Here is a 20718-nt window from a genome sequence, read left to right as displayed (position 1 = left end):
TGCATAATACCATTTATTAACATAGTAATGAGTAAGATAACCGTGTATATAACCCATCTCAGATAATAACAGCATAAATAGGATGGTTTAGTATAGCAGACTGAAGGAAGAATTTTAAAGATAATTTTAGTCAATTGGGGAGATTTGTATATTAATATAAATTATAATTAGCCCCCCATGAATGATGGATCAAATAAGATACATCCCTTGTCTTCAAATATAAATACATTCAGATTGCATGAAATTTTATGTAGAAGGGATTTTAATTTTTAGTAGACAGATTATCAAATTCTGTCTCTCTCTGCTTTGTGATTTTTTTCATCTAGCTGGTATAATATCCACTGAGTTGAGAAAGCGGTATGAATGACTAGAAAGTAAAACATTAAAATTGTGAAAAGGAAAACAGAAGAACTTTTGACATAAAACCTAGCTAAGACACCATGAATAAGGAAAAAGCTTATTTGTTTATGCAAGGTGGACATTTGCAGAACTTCTTTTGAGAGAGAGAGAGAGAGAGAGAGAGAGAGAGAGAGAGAGAGAGAGAGAGAGAGAGAGAGAGAGAGAGAGAAAGGGAGAGAGAGAGAGAGAGAGAGAAAGGGAAAGAGAGAGAGAGAGAGAGAGAGAGAGAGAGAGAGAGAGAGAGAGACAGAGACAGAGACAGAGACAGAGACAGAGAGAGAGAGACTGAATGTGACTACAAAAACTATTTTCCAGAATTCTGAGGACTTGAATAAGGGTGGTTTGATTTGAGCCAAGGAAAGACTACACAGAAATGGTTTGAGAGAAAAGAAACAGATCTTCCCCCTCCCCCCCGTCTTTTGTCCATGAAAATTTCTAGAGAAAGGGTCATGTAAGACTGAAAATAGTAAGTTGGAAATAATTTTCCTGTTTCTTTTTGCTTGAATAAACTATTAGTCAGGCTATAATCAGGTTACTAATGAAGTTCTACCTTTCTTGGTACTGTAAAATAGAGGGGAGAAATGGATAGTAGTGCTTAATTAAAAAATCCCAAATGACATTGACAGTTTTCTTCACTTCTATGTTCTGCCCTCTATTGGGCAATTATTTTCCTAAAGGAAGCACAGAGATGTGCCACAAGGGGTCTCCTTAATTACTTTAGGTTACCGACATATATTCACTCATGCTCTCAGAGCCCTTCCTTGCCTGGCAGCATGTGGCATGTACCATCTCCAGTCACTGTCTTGGAAGATGCAGCTCACTGGGGATTCTTTCATTTTATCTGATCTCTAGAATAAAGTATTGGTTAAAAAAAAAGCCCGTAAGTTTTAGAGGTATAGACAGGATAAGAAAAGCAAACAAACCATTAGAAACCATCTACTGTTTTTATTTTTTTTTTCTGTAAATCTACTACTGATTGATTACTTAGTAAACTAAATTGTTTACTTGATATCAGATTTCCATGACAGACTAACAGGAATCTCAAGTTTGAGCCTGGGAGGACATGACACAATGATCATTCAGATCTTGCATATTGACCTGGTATCTAGGTAGATAAATAATAATTTTCTTTTGTTCGTGCCAACACCAGTCTACTATGGGGACAAAATCATGGGATGTTCACATTAAAAGACATGTAGATACTGGTTGACAACTTGGATTTTATAATGAAATACTATTCTTTCACATTTCTGACTTTCTTATTGTCCACAAAAGAGAAGAGCATGAGGAAGGATAATCAAAGTTGTGTGTCTGAATTCATCCTCCTGGGTCTCCCCATCCAGCAAGAAGAACAAGGCCTGTTCTATGCCCTGTTCCTGGCCATGTACCTGACCACCGTGCTGGGGAACCTGCTCATCATTCTGCTCATCAGGCTGGACTCCCGCCTCCACACCCCCATGTACTTCTTTCTCAGCCACCTGGCCTTCACCGACATCTCCTTCTCCTCCGTCACGGCGCCAAAGCTGCTCATGAACATGCTGACACAGAGCCAATCCATCTCATATGCTGGGTGTGTTTCTCAGGTGTATTTTTTCTTATTTTTTGGGTGCAATGACAACTTCCTGCTCACCTCCATGGCCTATGACAGATATGTGGCCATCTGTCACCCCTTGCACTACACCACCATCATGAGTCAGAGGCTGTGTTTTTTGCTGGTGATTGTGTCCTGGGTCTTTTCCTCTGCTGTTGCCCTTCTGCATACTTTACCCCTAGCTCGTCTCTCTTTCTGTGGAGACAACACTCTGCCTCATTTCTTCTGTGACCTCTCTGCTTTACTTAAGCTGTCCAGCTCTGATACTTCAGTCAACGAGCTGGTCATCCTCCTTTTAGGAACAGGGGTCATCACCTTGCCATTCCTATGGATTCTGGTCTCCTATGGCCGCATTGGGGCCACCATCTTGAAAACTCCCTCCCTGAAGGGAATCTGCAAAGCCCTGTCCAGATGCAGCTCTCACCTCTCTGTGGTTTCTCTCTACTATGGAGCCATTATTGGGCTGTATTTGGTCCCCTCATCCAACAACACTAATGACAGTGAAGTCATTGTGGCTGTGCTGTACACTCAGGTGACACCCATGCTCAACCCTTTCATCTACAGCCTGCGGAATCGGGATATGAAGGGGGCTCTGAGGAGAACATTTTCATTGTCTTAGGTGTTGTGTTTTCTGTGCAAAACCCTTGTATCCTGCACAGGCCTTCTTTCCTGAATTCTTACCGAATCTTGATGTAGCATTCTTTTTCTTTTACCTCTTTGACTTTTGGGTACAGTTTTTCCCTCTCATTCTGTCTCCTGCTCTCCCTCCTCTTTTCTGCCTGTCCTCTCTCTTCTCCTCCCTCTGTGCTGTTACCAAGGCTTGAACTCAGGGGCTTCGCATTGTTCCTTAGCTTTTTCACTCAAGGCTAGTTCTCTATTATTTGAACCACAGCTCCACTTTTGGCTCTTTTTGTCTTGCTAGTTAATTGGAAATAAGAGCATCACAGAATTTCTAGAACTGGCTCTCAACTGTGATCCTCAGAACTCAGCCTTCAGATATGTCAGGATATGTCAGGGACACAAAGTCTCTCATTCTCTCTCCCACCCTCTTGTTCTCTCTTTTATCCTCATTTCCTCCCCTCTCCTTTTCTCCTTTTCACTTTATATTGATTTAAGAATTTCAAGGAAGGTGTTTGCAAGCATGTTCCTTTCCTGAAATTTCCTTTTTTTTAATGTATTCTAGTGTACTAAAATCACTTGCAAATTTTATGTAGTTTTATAATTTAGTTGTATATTTAAAATGGATGTAAACTCAGCTTCAGCAAAGCTTTCAGTTTCTTTTTAGGTTCATGATTTTCTTACTATAGTTTATTTATTTTGAGGTACTGGGTTCTGAATAAGGGCCATGTATTTGCTATGAAAATAGAACCAAGGAAATGTAAGCAATTTAAATGACCCATACCGAGCCATGAAATTAAAGTAATAAAGAGTCTCCAAACAAAATGAAGATAAGTAATGGATAAATTTATGGCTGAATTTTATCAAATGTCTAAAGAAACATTGCTTTTCAGACTATTGCATAAATTAATAAATAAACGAACATTACAACATACACTATGAAACCAGGTTTTAAAGGACTGAACACCCACAAAAATGAACATTATACTGGATAAACAAGATGGAAAATAAATTCTTGCAAAATGAACTCAAGAATTTAATAAGAAACATCAACACTGTGATTAAGTAGGTGTAATTCCAGAGATACAAAATGGCTCAAAAAATGCCAACAGATGTAGTATAGACCATGAAGAGAACCAAAAACATGAATCATATGATCTTGATTGATAGATAACATCCTTTGATAAAATTCAAATTCCTAAAGAAAGTAGGAATGGAAGGAACACACTCAATATGATAAATAGTGTTTGACAAACTTATAGTCAACATACTACTAGATGGGCAAAATGGAAAGTAATTCCTCTAAATAAGAGGAAAGAGACAAGGGTGTCTATTCTCTTTATTATTAGTCAATATGGTTGGTGTATTCTTAACTGGAAAAATAAAGAAATGAAAGAATACAATAGGAAAGAAAAAAAGCAAAATTACGCCAATTTTCAGATGACATGATTCTCTTGGTAACTCCTAAGTAAATTCCTACATCTCATAAACACATAGTAGGGTGCCTCTTCATACGGATAATATATGGTATATGCTGTAATATCTGAGATTTTTTAAAAAAATGTTTTACCCATAAAGAAAGGACACATAGCCAGGCAGAGTGACACCACCATTAGTCCCTGCACTCAGGAAGTCATGGAAGAGGATCATGAGTTTGAGTTCCAGCTCAGCCTAAGCTGAGTAAGGCATTGTCTAAAAAGAGAGAGAGACACTTTAAAAAAGCAGGTAACAGGGTCAAGAGTTTGGCCTACTGGTAGAGTGCTTGCCTAGCATTCACAAAGACCAGGATTTGATTCCTTGGTACCACATACATAGAAAACAGCTGGAAATGGAGCTATGGCTCAAGTGGTGGAGCTCTAGCCTTGAAAAAGCCCCAGGACATTGCTCAGGCCCTGAGCTCAAGCCCAGGACTGGCAAAATAAAGGAAGTAACAAATATTTGAGGAAACAGTTATCCTTATCTTCTCTCTTGCTTCTTCTGTTTTGTTTTTAGAAATTCCTCGGTTTTTATTTTTTTTATCCATGTGGGAGCTTTAACTCAGGGTTTCTTGCTATTTACCTTCTCTTCAACATTACACAACATATGTATATGTGCAAACATCACCTGCTAGCCAAAAAAAATGTGCACATTTATTGTATTTCAAATAGCAGGCATACTTACAAAATCACTTTCCAAACAGATGCAGAGGGGGATGAGCCAGCCATCAGAAGAATCTCATAAAAACTAGGCCCTCAGAGGAAAAAGATTCCTGGGCAAGTTCGACAAGTTATCTTGCCCAGCTAATAGAGAAGTCAGTGTCAGTTACATAGAAAAGGTTCCTTTTTTGAGCATATTTCCCAGAGCTCCTTTCATATCTCGATTCCTCAGGCTGTAGATGAAGGGGTTGAGCATGGGTGTGACCAGAGTGTACAGCACAGCCACAATGACATCCTTGTCATTAGTGTCAGTGGATGAGGGGACAAAGTAGAGCCCAATAATAGCTCCATAGTAGAGAGAAACCACAGAGAGGTGAGAGCCACATGTGGACAGGGCTTTGCAGATGCCCTTCACGGAGGGAGCTCTCAGGATGGTGGCCCCAATGCGGCCATAGGAGGCCAGAATGCATGTGAATGGCACAGTAATGACAACCACTGCTAAAGTGAGGATAAGCAGCTCGTTAATGGTGGTGTCTGAACTGGACAGTTTAAGTAAAGCAGAGAGGTCACAGAAGAAATGAGGCAGAATATTGTTCCCATAGAAAGAGAGACGGGCTAGGAGGAGGGTGTGCACAAGTGAATTCGCTGAGGAGAAGACCCAGGACACAATCACCAGCAGGAAACACAGCCTCTGATTCATGATGGTGGTGTAGTGCAGGGGGTGACAGATGGCCACATATCTGTCATAGGCCATCGAGGTGAGGAGGAAGTTGTCAATGCACCCAAAAAATAAGAAAAAATACACCTGAGAAATGCAGCCAGCATACCGGATGGATCGGCTCTGGGTCAGCATGTTCATGAGCAGCTTTGGCGCTGTGACGGAGGAGAAGGAGATGTCGGTGAAGGCCAGGTGGCTGAGGAAGAAGTACATGGGGGTGTGGAGGCGGGAGTCCAGCCTGATGAGCAGAATGATGAGCAGGTTCCCCAGCACGGTGGTCAGGTACATGACCAGGAAGAGGGCACAGTACAGGCCTTGCTCCTCAGGCCTGATGGGGAGACCCAGGAGGATGAACTCACAGAATGTGCTTCCATTATCCCTCCTCATGTTCTTCTACTTCTTTACTGAAGGAGAGGAGGGAAAATAAGAGGTGAAAGAAAGACAAATTACCATGACTATTGTCTGATCAAATCATGGATTTAAATTAGTGAATATGTACATTTTGACCTAAATGTCTCAAACATTTCACCAGATTTTTGGCATTTGTTCACATGGAAACTACCTTCACATTTTTTTCAGAAATTTTGCATCGTCACAATAGCCCTCAGATAAGACCTGAATCAGAATTGAGTGGGGATGAATTCATGCTCTGATTATTCCTCCTCTTGGTTCTCTATTTCTGTTTTCCTGGACAGAAAATAAATAGCATGAACTTGGTCTAATCAATATATGCATTTTATTCTGAACATTTCATGTCTTAGCCACACTAACAGGCTATTGATGCTCTGAACAAATGACATTACTTGTCCACAGAAGAATCAACTCCCCACTTTCTGGAGAAAGCATGAGACATCAGAATGATCACAGAATAATCACTAAATGAAGCAAAGGTTAAGATTAAGGTATCCAGCAGTCCATGTTGGAAATCAGAGTTCTAAGAGGCAGTATACAAGGTCAAATTGATCATGAATTAATAGCAAAACTAGTACATGGCTTCGTACTGTCTTTGGACCTGTTTTAACCTATTGCAGGCCAGAGAAATACATTTTTAATGTTTTATGCACTGGATTAAGGTGAGAGAACCCAAGGTTTACTTTGAATCTCTACAATGGAATCTGGAGACTTGTTGCCAATTTCCAATATAGCAAGTCAATTCAAGAGAATCAAGTGTTTAAATCCAAGTCAATAACATAAAATATCTAGTGTAATGCCTCTTTCGCCACTCAAGATTTTCGGTCTTCCTCAGTCTTTCTAAAGGATTTTTACTGCGATATGGGAGAATAAAACATGTCTGACTTCCAACTTTCTATCTTAGAACAGATCAATCTTTGTCAAGGCTGTAAAATATGAGAAAAAATATTCTAATTACCTGGGTATGGTGGCTCACACCTGTAATCTTAGCTATTCTGGAGACTGATATCTGAGGAATAGGGTTCAAGAACAGCCCAGGCACTAAAGACCCTGAGACCCTTATCTCCAATTAATCACTAGAAAAGGAGAAAGGGGCTGTTGCTCAAGGTGGTGGCCTTGACCTGAGAGCTCAGGGACAGCACCCAGACGGGGAGTTCAAGCCCCATGACCCACAAAAAAAAAGAAAGTTCTAACTACGTACAGGATCTGTCAATAAAAATGATCTTTGTAAATGTCTTTCTAGCAGAAGTAGAGAATAGCTTCTCCATTTTGTAGTTCCTAGTTTTGATTATGAACCAATAATTCTTTATTATTATTATTATTATTATTATTTTCTTCAAGTAAGTGAGAGTTTCAATTTATGCAAAGGACTTTTTTCTGGCTATACATTTAACATTTCTTGTACTTTGTAAATACCAATTAATCCTCTTCTTTCTCCATTAAGTTAGTTGGTCTTAGATAAGTCCATGAGTATGATAAAGACATAACAGGGAAAGACATCATAATGATTTTGTACTAAGATAAAGTCTAAAGACATATTAAATATGAATCTGAACTTGGTTTTTAAAAGCAGGCAAGGAACACTGACCTATACATCATTTGGAGATAAACTAAAATTTAAATTAACATTCCAACTTGATTTGATCATCTTTAAAGGGCAGGTATTTTCCAGCTCAATTTACTAAAAATCCTGTTGAACTATGTTATTTGAGATGGGTTATATATTTACTTATCTTACTTATAACTATGTTACCAGCTCATATATATATGATGAATTTCAAAAAAGAAGTTGTAGCATGTATGTTCATGATTTTGGCATATTGTCAAGTTACAGGACTGTAAAGTAATAAAGTTAATTCTCATGTGCTGTTTAAAAATAAAGCTTAATATAAGAACATGCCTCACAAAAATTATAACAATGTACACAGAAGTTAAAAGTTCTGCCGAGCATGGTAACTCACTCCTGTAATCTTAGCTACGCAGGAGGCTGAGATCTGTGGATCTCGGTTCAAAACCAGCCCGGGCACTAAGGAACCTGAGACCCATGTCTAATTAATCACTAGAAAACCAGAAGTGGGGCTGTGGCTCAGGGGTAGGGTGGTAGCCTTGAGCTGAGGAACTCAGGGACAATGCCCAGGCCCAGGGGTGGGGTGATAGCCCCATGATCCACAAACAAAAAAAAGAAAGAAAGAGAGAAAAGAAAAGAGAAAAAAAGTGGTGATAGGACAAGTTTAAAGAATTTGAGGACCAAGCCCGGAGTTTGGCCTAATGGTAGAGTGCTTGCCTCGCAGGCAGGAAGACCCAGGTTCAAATTCTCAATACCACATACATAGAAAAGCCGAAAGTGGTACAGTGGCTCATGTGGCAGAATGCTAGCTTTGAGGAAAAAGTCCAAGGACAGTGCTCAGGCTCAGACTCTGAGTTCAAGCCCCAGGACTGGAACACACACACACACACACACACACACACACACACACACACACACACACAACAATTTGAGGACCAGAAAGATTAAGACCATGATTGGCCTAGAAAAGATATTGATTAGGAAATCACTGAGGAAGCAGATTAGGTGATGTCTATTCTGCCATAACGGACTGTTTCATTCTGTTCTCGGAATAATAGTATCTATACCTAAGAATGATTTAAGTAGAGGTAAAGTACAGAGTAAAATATTTTAAAGAGCTTTGTGTCTACTGTGTAATGTTTAAATCATAAAAAACCAAGTGTACAAGAAAGTATCTGAATTGGAACTTATTGCAGTAATTTAACATGAGACCTGTTTCTATCTGCACTGTGGCAATAGAGATGAGTATTAGAGATTTCATATAAAACCAGAATATTTAAAGATAAATGTTAAAGATAACCAAAGGATGACACATCTTTTTACTCTTAAAATTGGTTCAGAAAGATATAAATAATTATACATGGATTTTTTTTCCATGTACAGTATCATCTTAAACTTAAAATGGATACTCAAGATAAATTGTTATAGAAAAAGGATAGAGTTGTCTTCACACTATTATGTAGCTGACACTAGAGATAAGAATCACACACTGGACACACAACAGACATATAGTCATACCACCAAATGAAAATTCTGCTCCTGCCCTGGCATGGCTCCTTACAATGAGTAGAGTTACCTTCTGCAATAAGGCATGGGCAGGATTTTTCATTTCTTTCTAGAAGGCATGAAATACAGTAAAACACAAGGGATCTCTAAGAGCTTAAAGTTCCATTGTGAGAAGCAGAAGAATTTCCATTGAGAGCCAAATGGATTCCTCTTTACTTATGGCTCCTGGAAAATTAGCATGTGTTTTAACTTTATAAACAACACAGAGGACCCAAGGGTAACTCTCCACTCGCAGCTACAAATTAGAGGCAAGCGGTATGATTGCACCATTGCTCTGAGTTTCCTTTGGGGGTAGAACTGTTGGTTGAGCAGGCACAAGGGAGTTCACATTGGAAGAATGATGGTAACTTTTAGGCAGCTATTATGAATTTGGTACATCCCAAAGCTTTTGCTTTCCTGGGACAATTTGATTTACAATGTACCAAGATAATTCTTGAATATGATAACCAAGATCCCTTGCTGTAAAACCCATGTGATTTCAAGAACATCAAGAATACTCTAACAACTTCACTTTCTGATCAAAAGAGTAAGGGAAATTATATTTCATCATTATCAATGTAGCATTGAAATGATCATTTGATTTTAATACTTCATTCTATTGATGTGTCATAGTCTGTCCAACAAATTTTATATGTCAGACTATCCTTCAATCTGAGATACATCCCACTTGGACATGGTGGATGATGTTTTTAATATAATTGTGTACTTTATTTCCTAATATTTTGTTGAGAATTATCATAATTACTTTCATCAAGGATATTGGTATATAGTTTTCAGGGTTTTATTTTCTTTTATTGTCAGGGTGATGTATAGAGGGGTTACAGTTACATTTGTCAGGTAGTGGGTACAGTATTTCTTGAACATTGATACCCCTTCCCGTGTTTTTCTCCCAAGTTGTAAAGTTCATCTTCAACAGTTTTGAGGGCGTGTGTGTGTGTGTGTGTGTGTGTTGAGTATCCTTTTCGTGTGTTGAGTGTCCTTTTCTTACATTTTTGAGGTGGTTTTACTACTTATCTCGTGCAGCATCAAAGATACAAACTTCCTGCCACTGTTTTTAAAGTGCTGGGAATATAGTTGTGTCCCATCGGGCCCAGATTCTTCTCTCATTTGAGGATCAGGAAAGTAGTGAAATAATAGAATTGTTTTAAATGAGTTCTCTACCTTAGGACACATTGGAATTGGAATAAAGTGAGAATAGTTGCTCTCCTCTGAAAGCTGGTAAAATTCCACATAAAAACTATTCCATTCATGGGTAACTTTTGTTGGGAGACTTTCTATTACATGTTCTTTCTCTTTTCTTGTTGTGATTTATTCAGATTGTCTGTGTCCTGGCAGCTCAATTTTTTTAGGTTATAGCTGTTTGCAAGGTTCTCTGTTTTTTTTTCCCCTGGATTTCCAACATGTATATACATACTCAAAACACTCATTAATGATCCTCTGCATTTTATTTAATTTCTCCTTGTTCATCTCTGGATTCTTTATACAGATATTCTAACTTTTCTTCTTCAAAGTTTTGTCAATTACATTTAATTTTTTGCCAGTCCTGGGGCTTGAACTCAGGGCCTGAGCACTGTTAGTGAGCTTTCTCAAGGCTAGCACTCAACCACTTGAGCCACAGCACCACTTCTGGCTTTTTCTACGTATGTAGTACCAAGGAATCAAACACAGATCTTTGTTCAAGATAGGTAAGCACTCTACCACTAGACCAAAATCCTGCCCTTCTTCATTTAGTTACCTTTTGCATTTTCAATATCTATTTTATATATTTCATTTATGATTTTAGATAACTGATAAAATCATAACATATAAAACTTAAACACTTCATTACCAGAAAATATTAAAATACATTTTGTCACACAGTATATTTTTAAATGGGCAATGCTTTTTTATACATTGTAATGGATTTTATGATATTTTTACACATATATATGATGTACTTTGGTCATACCTGGCCCCTTTACTCTCCATTTAAAACTGATATTAAATCAATGTGCACAGTTTTGTCATTCTTAAAACAAGAATCAGTCCCATATGTTTTCAGGAACTTCATGATCAGAGGCAATATTTTATAATTTTGCATAAAATATTATCATTAGGTACATAGTGGAAGGATTCCTTTGGAAAAAAGTCATATACATTTGAGTCTACCATATACAAAGCACGACTTACTGAATAAAGCCATTATGATATGTGATCAATGTACATTAAATGATCAGGCAAAATACCATCATACAACTCCTTTGCCCAATTCATATACACTAATAAAAAAGTAAGAAAAAATTCTCTTAAGCATTAGAAATCTCCATGTGCTATAATAATTGGATCCTAATGAATTGTTATCAAAGAATATTGCCTCCTATTGTTCTAACTGCTGGTGAGATCTTGCTTGGTTTCTCATTATACAGTAATCATTAGCTTAAGTGTATATTTTCCACTGTAGTGACTCAATTAGTTACTGTGATATTCATGGGACAATATGTTGGAAAGGTACTCTACAACTTGAGAGGGGGTGAGAGTGGGGAAAGTGGGGGACAAACATGGGAAGGGGTGATTCTGTTCAAGAAATAATGAACTCACTACCTTCTGAATGCAAATGTAACCTCTCTATACATCACTCGGATAATAAAATAAAAATGAAAAACTAACAAAAATAATTCAATAAAAGAAAAGAGTTAAACATGAAATTTCAAATTGAAGCAAAGTTACATTCTTTATTTGACTAATCCTGGGCTTGAGCTCAGGGCATGAGCACTGTCCTTTGACTTTCTCAAGGCTAGAGCTCTACAACTTGAGCCACAGCACCATTCCTGGCTTTTTTTTTCTATGCATGTGGTGCCGAGGAATCGAACCTGGGTCTTCATGCATGCTAGGCAAGCACTCTACCACTAGGCCAAACTCCCAGCCCCCAAAGTCACATTCTTAATTATGGTGGTGGGTGGAATCCACCTCCACCATGGACACACTGGGAAAAACATTTTTATTAACTGGAAAAAGGAAAAAGTTCTACAGAAGGTTATAAAATATCCAATAAAAAAAGACTAAGGTGTAATGATATAGTTATGAATGTTTTAAGGGAAAAATCTACATAGAGAAGAAAAATGTAGTTTTGTAAAAACCTTTTGAAAGACTCTCAAGATTTAAAAAAGATAATAATGATATCTGGTGTTTCATACTGCTGAAAGATAGTTTGTAAAACAAACATACCCCATCAGGAGTCACTAATAATAATACCAAGGGACAAACTAAGAGAAAGAAAGAGAAGGGGTGACGTAGTTCAAAAAGAAATATATGCATTATCTAATTTACATACCTGGAAACCCCCTTCTGTACATCACCTTTATCATTAAATTATTCTTAAGTTTTTAAAAAAATGAAGTAGTAATACAGTCAGGAGAAGATTCAGGGAAAGAGCTGACAAGTTTTAATGTCCATTTAGTTGGCGACAATGGCAACTATACTGAAAAGCTTCCTCTCCTGAGCATATTTCCCAGAGCTCCTTTCATATCTCGATTCCTCAGGCTGTAGATGAAGGGGTTGAGCATGGGTGTGACCAGAGTGTACAGCACAGCCACTATGACATCCTTGTCATTAGTGTCAGTGGACGAGGGGACAAAGTAGAGCCCAATAATAGCTCCATAGGAGAGAGAAACCACAGAGAGGTGAGAGCCACATGTGGACAGGGCTTTGCAGATGCCCTTCACGGAGGGAGCTCTCAGGATGGTGGCCCCAATGCGGCCATAGGAGACCAGAATGCATACAAATGGTAGAGTAATGACCAAGGACCCTACAATGAGGATGACCAGTTCATTGACACTGGTATCTGAACTGGACAGCTTAATCAAGGCTGAGAGGTCACAGAAGAAGTGGTGGAGAGTGTTGTCTAGAAAGAAAGAAAGACGTGCTAGAAGAACAGTGTGCACAAGAGCTCCGGCAAAGGACAAAACCCAGGAGCCAATCACTAACAAAGTGCAGACGCTCTGACTCATGATGGTGGTGTAGTGCAGGGGGTGGCAGATGGCCACATATCTGTCATAGGCCATCGAGGTGAGCAGGAAGCTGTCCAGATCTGCAAAAAATAAGAAAAAATACACCTGAGAAATGCAGCCAGCATACGGGATGGATCGGCTCTGGGTCAGCATGTTCATGAGCAGTTTTGGCGCTGTGACGGAGGAGAAGGAGATGTCGGTGAAGGCCAGGTGGCTGAGGAAGAAGTACATGGGGGTGTGGAGGCGGGAGTCCAGCCTGATGAGCAGAATGATGAGCAGGTTCCCCAGCACGGTGGTCAGGTACATGGCCAGGAACAGGGCATAGAACAGGCCTTGCTCCTCAGGCCTGATGGGGAGACCCAAGAGGATGAACTCACAGAATGTGCTTCCATTATCCCTCCTCATGCTCTTCTATTTCTTTATTGATGCAGATAATAGGACAAGTTGGAATGAGATCTGTCAATGTGAACAAGCAAAAGGAAAGAGAAGCAGAATATGATGACCTGTCTCCTAACAAATAATCCCTGTGCCATATCCAAGATTCCCCCAATCTCAGCACCACCAATCCTTAAGAGCTTAGGAGCTGCCTCAAATTACTGCTCATCACTCAATTTGTCCAACCATACTGACATTATCACTAAAATTACCACATTCCCCAGCATGCTATGTTAAATATTTTGTTAGCCTGATATTCCTAATGTATTATACCCCCCTTTATGCTAATTCTTTGCCATATCACTAAACAATTTATATATTACAATGAAAATGCAAATTAGTTGACTTGTGGATTCATTGGTTAGTTTCAATATTTTGCTATTTCTAGCAATATTATAACTCTCATCATTCATATCATTTTATGCATTAGTATGCATGTGTATATGATAAATACCAAGAATTGGGGTTAGTGTGTGTATATTCATAGTTTTGATGGTCAAATAGGTGACAAGGAAAGCTATTCATATTAGTTATGAAGAAAGTTCCAGAAACATAAGATCTTGTCATAGGAAGATCATGGAAATTGGAAGTTTTACTTAAAAGTTTGGAACCTCTACAAGAGCAGGAAATTTGCAATAAAGGGAAATTTTAAGAGAATGGTCTAGCTAGATGTATAAAATCTTTTATCTACTATACAAAAGGTTCCAATTGTATTCTCAGCATAATACTGGAAGTTAAGTAAATAATTGACTAAAAGTTTTGAGCATCTTTCTTTTAAGCAGATAGATTTCTGATTATATAAAGAGTCTGAGTACAGGTTGTTACAACAGATTAGACACAATTAATCAATACTTACACCTGGACTGTGACGGAGGTGAGTGCAATTGTAGAGACTGGCATAAAATCTGGAAGAGACCTAACAAGACTTCATGGGGGATAAATATGGGAAACAGGAACTATGTGATCTTATTATCTTCTAATAAATAAGATGCAGAATCATTTTGAGATAAATTATTCTCCCTGGAAAGTTGTCTTTGTCCTAACCTTTCCAAATTTAGACAGTCCACAGTAAGCTACTGTCCAGAGAAATGTAAATTACCCTGTGGTATGAAGAGAGGTAGAATCTGGGGGTCACATACAGTGGACACACACTCAACACACATCATCTTAACTACTGAACTTGTAATTTCTACACCTGCTCTGACAGAGCTGCTCAGGTGAACACTGGTGCCTTCAGCTACAAAGTATAGGAAGGCTCTTCTTCTTCAATGCAGGGAATGCATTGAACCAGGAAGAACCTCTACAAGGCACTAGGTTTCATTGTGGAAGGTGCAAGACTTAACTAGATCAGAACAAAACAATGTATGTCCCCAAATAGCTCATGGCTCCTGCAAATGCAATATGAGTTCTCATTTTAAAAGCTATAGGTTGGCTCCTGGAGGTCTCGTTGTTTCCTAACTGACGTAATTGGTTCACTTCCTTTGAGTCCTGTGGGGATAGAATTCCTTATGGAAACAGGCAAATGAGAGGTCACACCTGGAGGAATAATCATCACAAGGAAGACATTAGGAACTTTGGTTCACAAAACTTTTTGCCTTCTCAGTTTACATTGGAGACTACGTGATTCAGACTCCATAATGACCCAAGCTGTAGACTGTAATAACCACACCATCATAATATATGAACAGCAGGCTAGTTTCTTATTGTACAAAACAACTGATTTCAGTAAATTTTTCTATATACTCATTCCTTACTTGATCACCTTCACCTCATTACTTTTTGATCCATCACTCCCTCTGGTTCATCCCCACTCAGAAATCCAACTTTTACATTCATGTCTTTCATTTTCTTATTATTTTTAGATATGGGTTTTACTTTTGAGGGAAAATATGGCAAGTAGTGACGCAGTAAACATGAGTATAGAGATATCCCAATCGTATGCTTATTTGTATTTCTTAGAGGACCAAGAGTAGAATAGCGAATATTTTTAATTCTCGTGGAGCCTCCATACTGATTTCCACAATACATAATTTTCTATTCTTTACCCCCCTCATCATCATTATAGATGGGTTTGTCATTATAGATGAGTTAAGATGGAATCTCAATATAATTTTGTTTTCATTTGTCTAAAGATGCTGAACACTCTTCTGCATTTGTATGTTTCTCTTGAAAATTACCTATTCAATTCATTTGCCCATTTATTATTTGAATTATTCTTTTAGTGTTTAACTCTTTGTATGTTCAGGATATTAATCTCTTGTGTAATTTGTAGCTATCGATGATTTTTTTCTAAACTCCCTGCATTTGAGGGTTGTTTTCTTTGATGTACAGAAAAGTTTTAATCTGGTGTCATCCCATTTGTCAATTAGTTTTTATTTCCTGAGCATTTTGAGTCTTGTTCAGAAATTATTTGTCTGGGCCTATATTTGGAAGTGATTGTCTATAGTTCCAGATTTGCTTTCCATCCTCTGTGTCCTCTTTATATTCTTTCTTGAGTGCTTTAAGATTTTCATTGTAAAGGTCTGTCACCGCCTTTGTTAAGTTTATTCCAAGATATTTTATTGTTTTGCATCTCTGGCAAAACAATAGTATATTTGTCAATGGTACATAAAAATGCTACTGAATTTTGTACATTGATCTTTTGTATCCTGATACTTTGCTGAAAGTGTTTATCAGATGTAGGAATTTACTTAGGAGTTCTCAAGAGAATCATGTCATCTGAAAATTGGGGTAATTTTGGCTTTTTTCTTTCCTACTGTATTCTTCCCTTTCTTACTTTATTTTTCCAGTTAAGAATACACCAACCATATTGACTAAGAATAAAGAGAATAGATACCCTTGTCTCTTTTTCTTCTTAGAGGAATTGCTTTCCATTTTGCCCATCTAGTACAATGTTGGCTAGAAGTTTGTCAAATACCATTTATCATATTGAGTGCGTTCATTCCATTCCTACTTTCATTAGGAATTTGAATTTTATCAAAGGATGTTCTATACCAATGAAGATCATATGACTTATATTTTTGGTTCTCTTCATGGTCTATACTACATCTGTTGGTTGGCATTTTTTGAGCCATTTTGTATCTCTGGAATTAAACTTACTTAATCATAGTGTTGATGTTTCTTATTAAATTCTTGAGTTCATTTTGCAAGAATTTTCCATCTTTTTTATCCAGTATAATGTTCATTTTTGTGTGTGTTCAGTCCTTTAAAACCTGGTTTCATAGGGTATGTTGTAATGTTCCTTTATTTACTAATTTATGCAATAGTCTGAAAAGCAATATTTCTTTAGACATTTGATAAAATTCAGCCATAAATTTATCCATTACTTATCTTCATTTGGTTTGGAGACTCTATTACTTTAATTTCATGGCTCAATATGGACCGTTTAAATTGCTTACATTTTCTTGGTTCTATTTTCATAGCAAATACATGGCCCTTATTCAGAACCCAGTACCTCAAAATAAATAAACTATAGTAAGAAAATCATGAACCTAAAAAGAAAGAAACTGGAAGCTTTGCTGAAACTGAGTTTACATCTATTTTTAAAATACAACTAAATTATAAAACTACATAAAATTTGCAAGTGATTTTAGTATACTAGAATACATTAAAAAAGGAAATTTCGGGAAAAGAACATGCTTGCAAACACCTTCCTTGTAATTCATAAGATCAATATAAAGTGAAAAGGAGAAACGGAAAGGGGAGGAAATAAAGAAAAAAGAAAGAACAAGAGGGTGGGAGAGAGAATGAGAGACTTTGTGCCTCTGACATATCCCGATATATCTGAAGGCTGAGTTCTGAGGATCACGGTTTAGAGCCAGTTCTGGAAATTCTGTGATGCTCTTATTTCCAATTAACTAGCAAGACAAAAAGAGCCAAAAGTGGAGCTGTGGTTCAAATAATAGAGAACTAGCCTTGAGTGAAAAAGCTAAGGAACAATGCTAAGCCCCTGAGTTCAAGCCTTGGTAACAGCACAGAGGGAGGAGAAGAGAGAGGACAGGCAGAAAAGAGGAGGGAGAGCAGGAGACAGAATGAGAGGGAAAAACTGTACCCAAAAGTCAAAGAGGTAAAAGAAAAAGAATGCTACATCAAGATTCGGTAAGAATTCAGGAAAGAAGGCCTGTGCAGGATACAAGGGGTTTGCACAGAAAACACAACACCTAAGACAATGAAAATGTTCTCCTCAGAGCCCCCTTCATATCCCGATTCCGCAGGCTGTAGATGAAAGGGTTGAGCATGGGTGTCACCTGAGTGTACAGCACAGCCACAATGACTTCACTGTCATTAGTGTTGTTGGATGAGGGGACCAAATACAGCCCAATAATGGCTCCATAGTAGAGAGAAACCACAGAGAGGTGAGAGCTGCATCTGGACAGGGCTTTGCAGATTCCCTTCAGGGAGGGAGTTTTCAAGATGGTGGCCCCAATGCGGCCATAGGAGACCAGAATGCATAGGAATGGCAAGGTGATGACCCCTGTTCCTAAAAGGAGGATGACCAGCTCGTTGACTGAAGTATCAGAGCTGGACAGCTTAAGTAAAGCAGAAAGGTCACAGAAGAAATGAGGCAGAGTGTTATCTCCACAGAAAGAGAGACGAGCTAGAAGGAAAGTGTGCAGAAGGGCAACAGCAGAGGAAAAGACCCAGGACACAATCACCAGCAAAAAACACAGCCTCTGACTCATGATGGTGGTGTAGTGCAGGGGGTGGCAGATGGCCACATATCTGTCATAGGCCATGGAGGTGAGCAGGAAGCTGTCGATACTCCCAAACAATAGGAAAAAGAATTCCTGGGAAATGCAGCCAGCATACGGGATGGATCGGCTCTGTGTCAGCATGTTCATGAGCATCTTTGGTGCTGTGACGGAGGAGAAGGAGATGTCGGTGAAGGCCAGGTGGCTGAGGAAGAAGTACATGGGGGTGTGGAGGCGGGAGTCCAGCCTGATGAGCAGAAGGATGAGCAGGTTACCCAGCATGGTGGTCAGGTACATGGCCAGGAAGAGGGCATAGAACAGGCCTTGTTCTTCTTGCTGGATGGGGAGACCCAGGAGGATGAATTCAGACACACAACTTTGATTATCCTTCCTCATGCTCTTCTCTTTTGTGGACAATAAGAAAGTCAGAAATGTGAAAGAATAGTATTTCATTATAAAATCCAAGTTGTCAACCAGTATCTACATGTCTTTTAATGTGAACATCCCATGATTTTGCCCCCATAGTAGACTGGTGTTGGCATGAACAAAAGAAAATTATTATTTATCTACCTAGATACCAGGTCAATATGCAAGATCTGAATGATCATTGTGTCATGTCCTCCCAGGCTCAAACTTGAGATTCCTGTTAGTCTGTCATGGAAATCTGATATCAAGTAAACAATTTAGTTTACCAAGTAATCAATCAGTAGCAGATTTACAGAAAAAAAGTAAAAACAGTAGATGGTTTCTAATGGTTTGTTTGCTTTTCTTATCCTGTCTATACCTCTAAAACTTACGGGCTTTTTTTTTTTTTTTTACCAATACTTTATTCTAGAGATCAGATAAAATGAAAGAATCCCCAGTGAGCTGGGGATTCTCTGAGAGCATGAGTGAATATATGTCGGTAACCTAAAGTAATTAGGGAGACCCCTTGTGGCACATCTCTGTGCTTCCTTTAGGAAAATAATTGCCCCAATAGAGGGCAGAACATAGAAGTGAAGAAAACTGTCAATGTCATTTTGGATTTTTTAATTAAGCACTACTATCCATTTCTCCCCTCTATTTTACAGTACCAAGAAAGGTAGAACTTCATTAGTAACCTGATTATAGCCAGAAGCTTTGACTAATAGTTTATTCAAGCAAAAAGAAACAGGAAAATTATTTCCAACTTACTATTTTCAGTCTTACATGACCCTTTCTCTAGAAATTTTCATGGACCATAAAGGGGGGAAAAGATCTGTTTCTTTTCTCTCAAACCAGTCCTGTGTAGTCTTTCCTTGGCTCAAATCAAACCACCCTTATTCAAGTCCTCAGAATTCTGGAAAATACGTTTTGTAGTCACATTCAGTCTCTCTCTCTCTCTCTCTCTCTCTCTCTCTCTCTCTCAAAAAAGTTCTGCAAATGTCCACCTTGCATAAACAAATAAGCTTTTTCCTTACTCATGGTGTCTTAGCTAGGTTTTATGTCAAAAGTTCTTCTGTTTTCCTTTTCACAATTTTAATGTTTTACTTTCTAGTCATTCATACCGCTTTCTCAACTCAGTGGATATTATACCAGCTAGATGAAAAAAAAAATCACAAAACAAGAGAGATACAGAATTTGATCATCTGTCTACTAAAAATTAAAATCCCTCTACATAAAATTTCATGCAATCTGAACGTATTTATTTTTGAAGACAAGGGATGTATCTTATTTGATCCATCATTCATGGGGGGCTAATTATAATTTATATTAATATACAAATCTCCCAAATTGACTAAAATTATCTTTAAAATTCTTCCTTCAGTCTGCTATACTAAACCATCCTATTTATGCTGTTATTATCTGAGATGGGTTATATACACGGTTATATTACTCATTACTATGTTAATAAGTGCTATTATGCAATTACCACATGAAAATGATAATTAGCCATGTGTGAAGTACAGGTATTGTTTCCAATATTGTACTGTTTACATACATACTGTAATAAATAACATCATTTTTGTGTAATTTTATACATTAGCATAAATACCATAGGATAAATTGCTAGAAATTGAATCAGGAAATGTGTATTTATGGTTTTGATAGTTTATTAAATTACAAGAAGCTAAAATGATAGGAGAAATCAATATTATTTGTTCTTTATTCTTTAACAAACTTGTTCCATGAATAATCTAAAATAGTTTTTTAACTCTCTTAACTCTCTGGTTAAGTGATGGAGAGGTTGAAGCTTGCCATTTGAGGAACAGAAAATATCGAGATTGTGGTATTCATAGGAAGAAAAAAGAATGGAGAATTATCAAACAGGCAGAATATATGAAAATTGTTTCCAGGGCTGGGAGTTTGACCTAATGGTAGAGTACTTGCCTAGCATGCACAAAGACCCAGGTTTGATTCCTTGGAACCACATACATAAAAAAAGCCAGAAGTGATGCTGTGGCTCAAGTGGTAGAGAAATAGCCTTGAGAAAGCCCAAGGACACTGCTCAGGCACTGAGTTCAAGCTCCAGGACTGGCAAAAAAGAATTGTTTCCTTAAATTAGAAAAGTTTAATTGTATTTCAGGACAACCATACTTTGAAGAAGAGCTTTTAAGAAAATACACTAAAAAAAAGAAAATA

General features: G+C 38.0%; 3 protein-coding genes and 1 pseudogene across 3 annotated transcripts; 1 reads left to right on the top strand and 3 right to left on the bottom strand.

Moving 5' to 3' along the window:
• Positions 1 to 1682: 1682 nt before the first annotated feature.
• Positions 1683 to 8967, top strand: LOC150065900 (olfactory receptor 1J21-like). The gene is made up of 2 exons (XM_090329381.1): positions 1683 to 2602; positions 8868 to 8967. Exons 1-2 carry the CDS (start codon positions 1683 to 1685, stop codon positions 8965 to 8967), a joined length of 1020 nt encoding a protein of 339 aa, XP_090185507.1.
• LOC150065901 (olfactory receptor 1J21-like) lies at positions 4910 to 5848 on the bottom strand. The gene has a single exon (XM_090330582.1). The coding sequence runs from the start codon at positions 5846 to 5848 to the stop codon at positions 4910 to 4912; it is 939 nt and encodes a 312-aa protein (XP_090186708.1).
• Positions 8968 to 12457: 3490 nt separating the features above from the next.
• LOC150065899 (olfactory receptor 1J21-like) lies at positions 12458 to 13396 on the bottom strand. The gene has a single exon (XM_090329194.1). It carries the CDS (start codon positions 13394 to 13396, stop codon positions 12458 to 12460), a length of 939 nt encoding a protein of 312 aa, XP_090185320.1.
• A 4136-nt stretch (positions 13397 to 17532) lies between these two features.
• On the bottom strand, positions 17533 to 18513 carry LOC150065898 (olfactory receptor 1J21-like; annotated as a pseudogene).
• Between the last annotated feature and the right edge of the window lie 2205 nt (positions 18514 to 20718).

This window comes from Megascapheus bottae, chromosome 3, assembly GCF_031878675.1.
Source record: "Megascapheus bottae isolate mThoBot1 chromosome 3, mThoBot2.hap1, whole genome shotgun sequence".
Classification (NCBI taxonomy): Eukaryota; Metazoa; Chordata; class Mammalia; order Rodentia; family Geomyidae; genus Megascapheus; species Megascapheus bottae.
The sequence above is the reverse complement of the archived record's forward strand: the minus strand, read 5'-3'. Positions and strand labels throughout refer to the sequence as shown.

Coding starts and splice junctions, on each gene's coding strand:
- LOC150065900 (XM_090329381.1), top strand. CDS start 1,683: ATGAGGAAGGATAATCAAAGTTGTGTGTCTGAATTCATCCTCCTGGGT. Junction 2,603..8,867: donor CTGAGGAGAACATTTTCATT/GTCTTAGGTGTT, acceptor AAATTGTTATAG/AAAAAGGATAGAGTTGTCTT.
- LOC150065901 (XM_090330582.1), bottom strand. CDS start 5,848: ATGAGGAGGGATAATGGAAGCACATTCTGTGAGTTCATCCTCCTGGGT.
- LOC150065899 (XM_090329194.1), bottom strand. CDS start 13,396: ATGAGGAGGGATAATGGAAGCACATTCTGTGAGTTCATCCTCTTGGGT.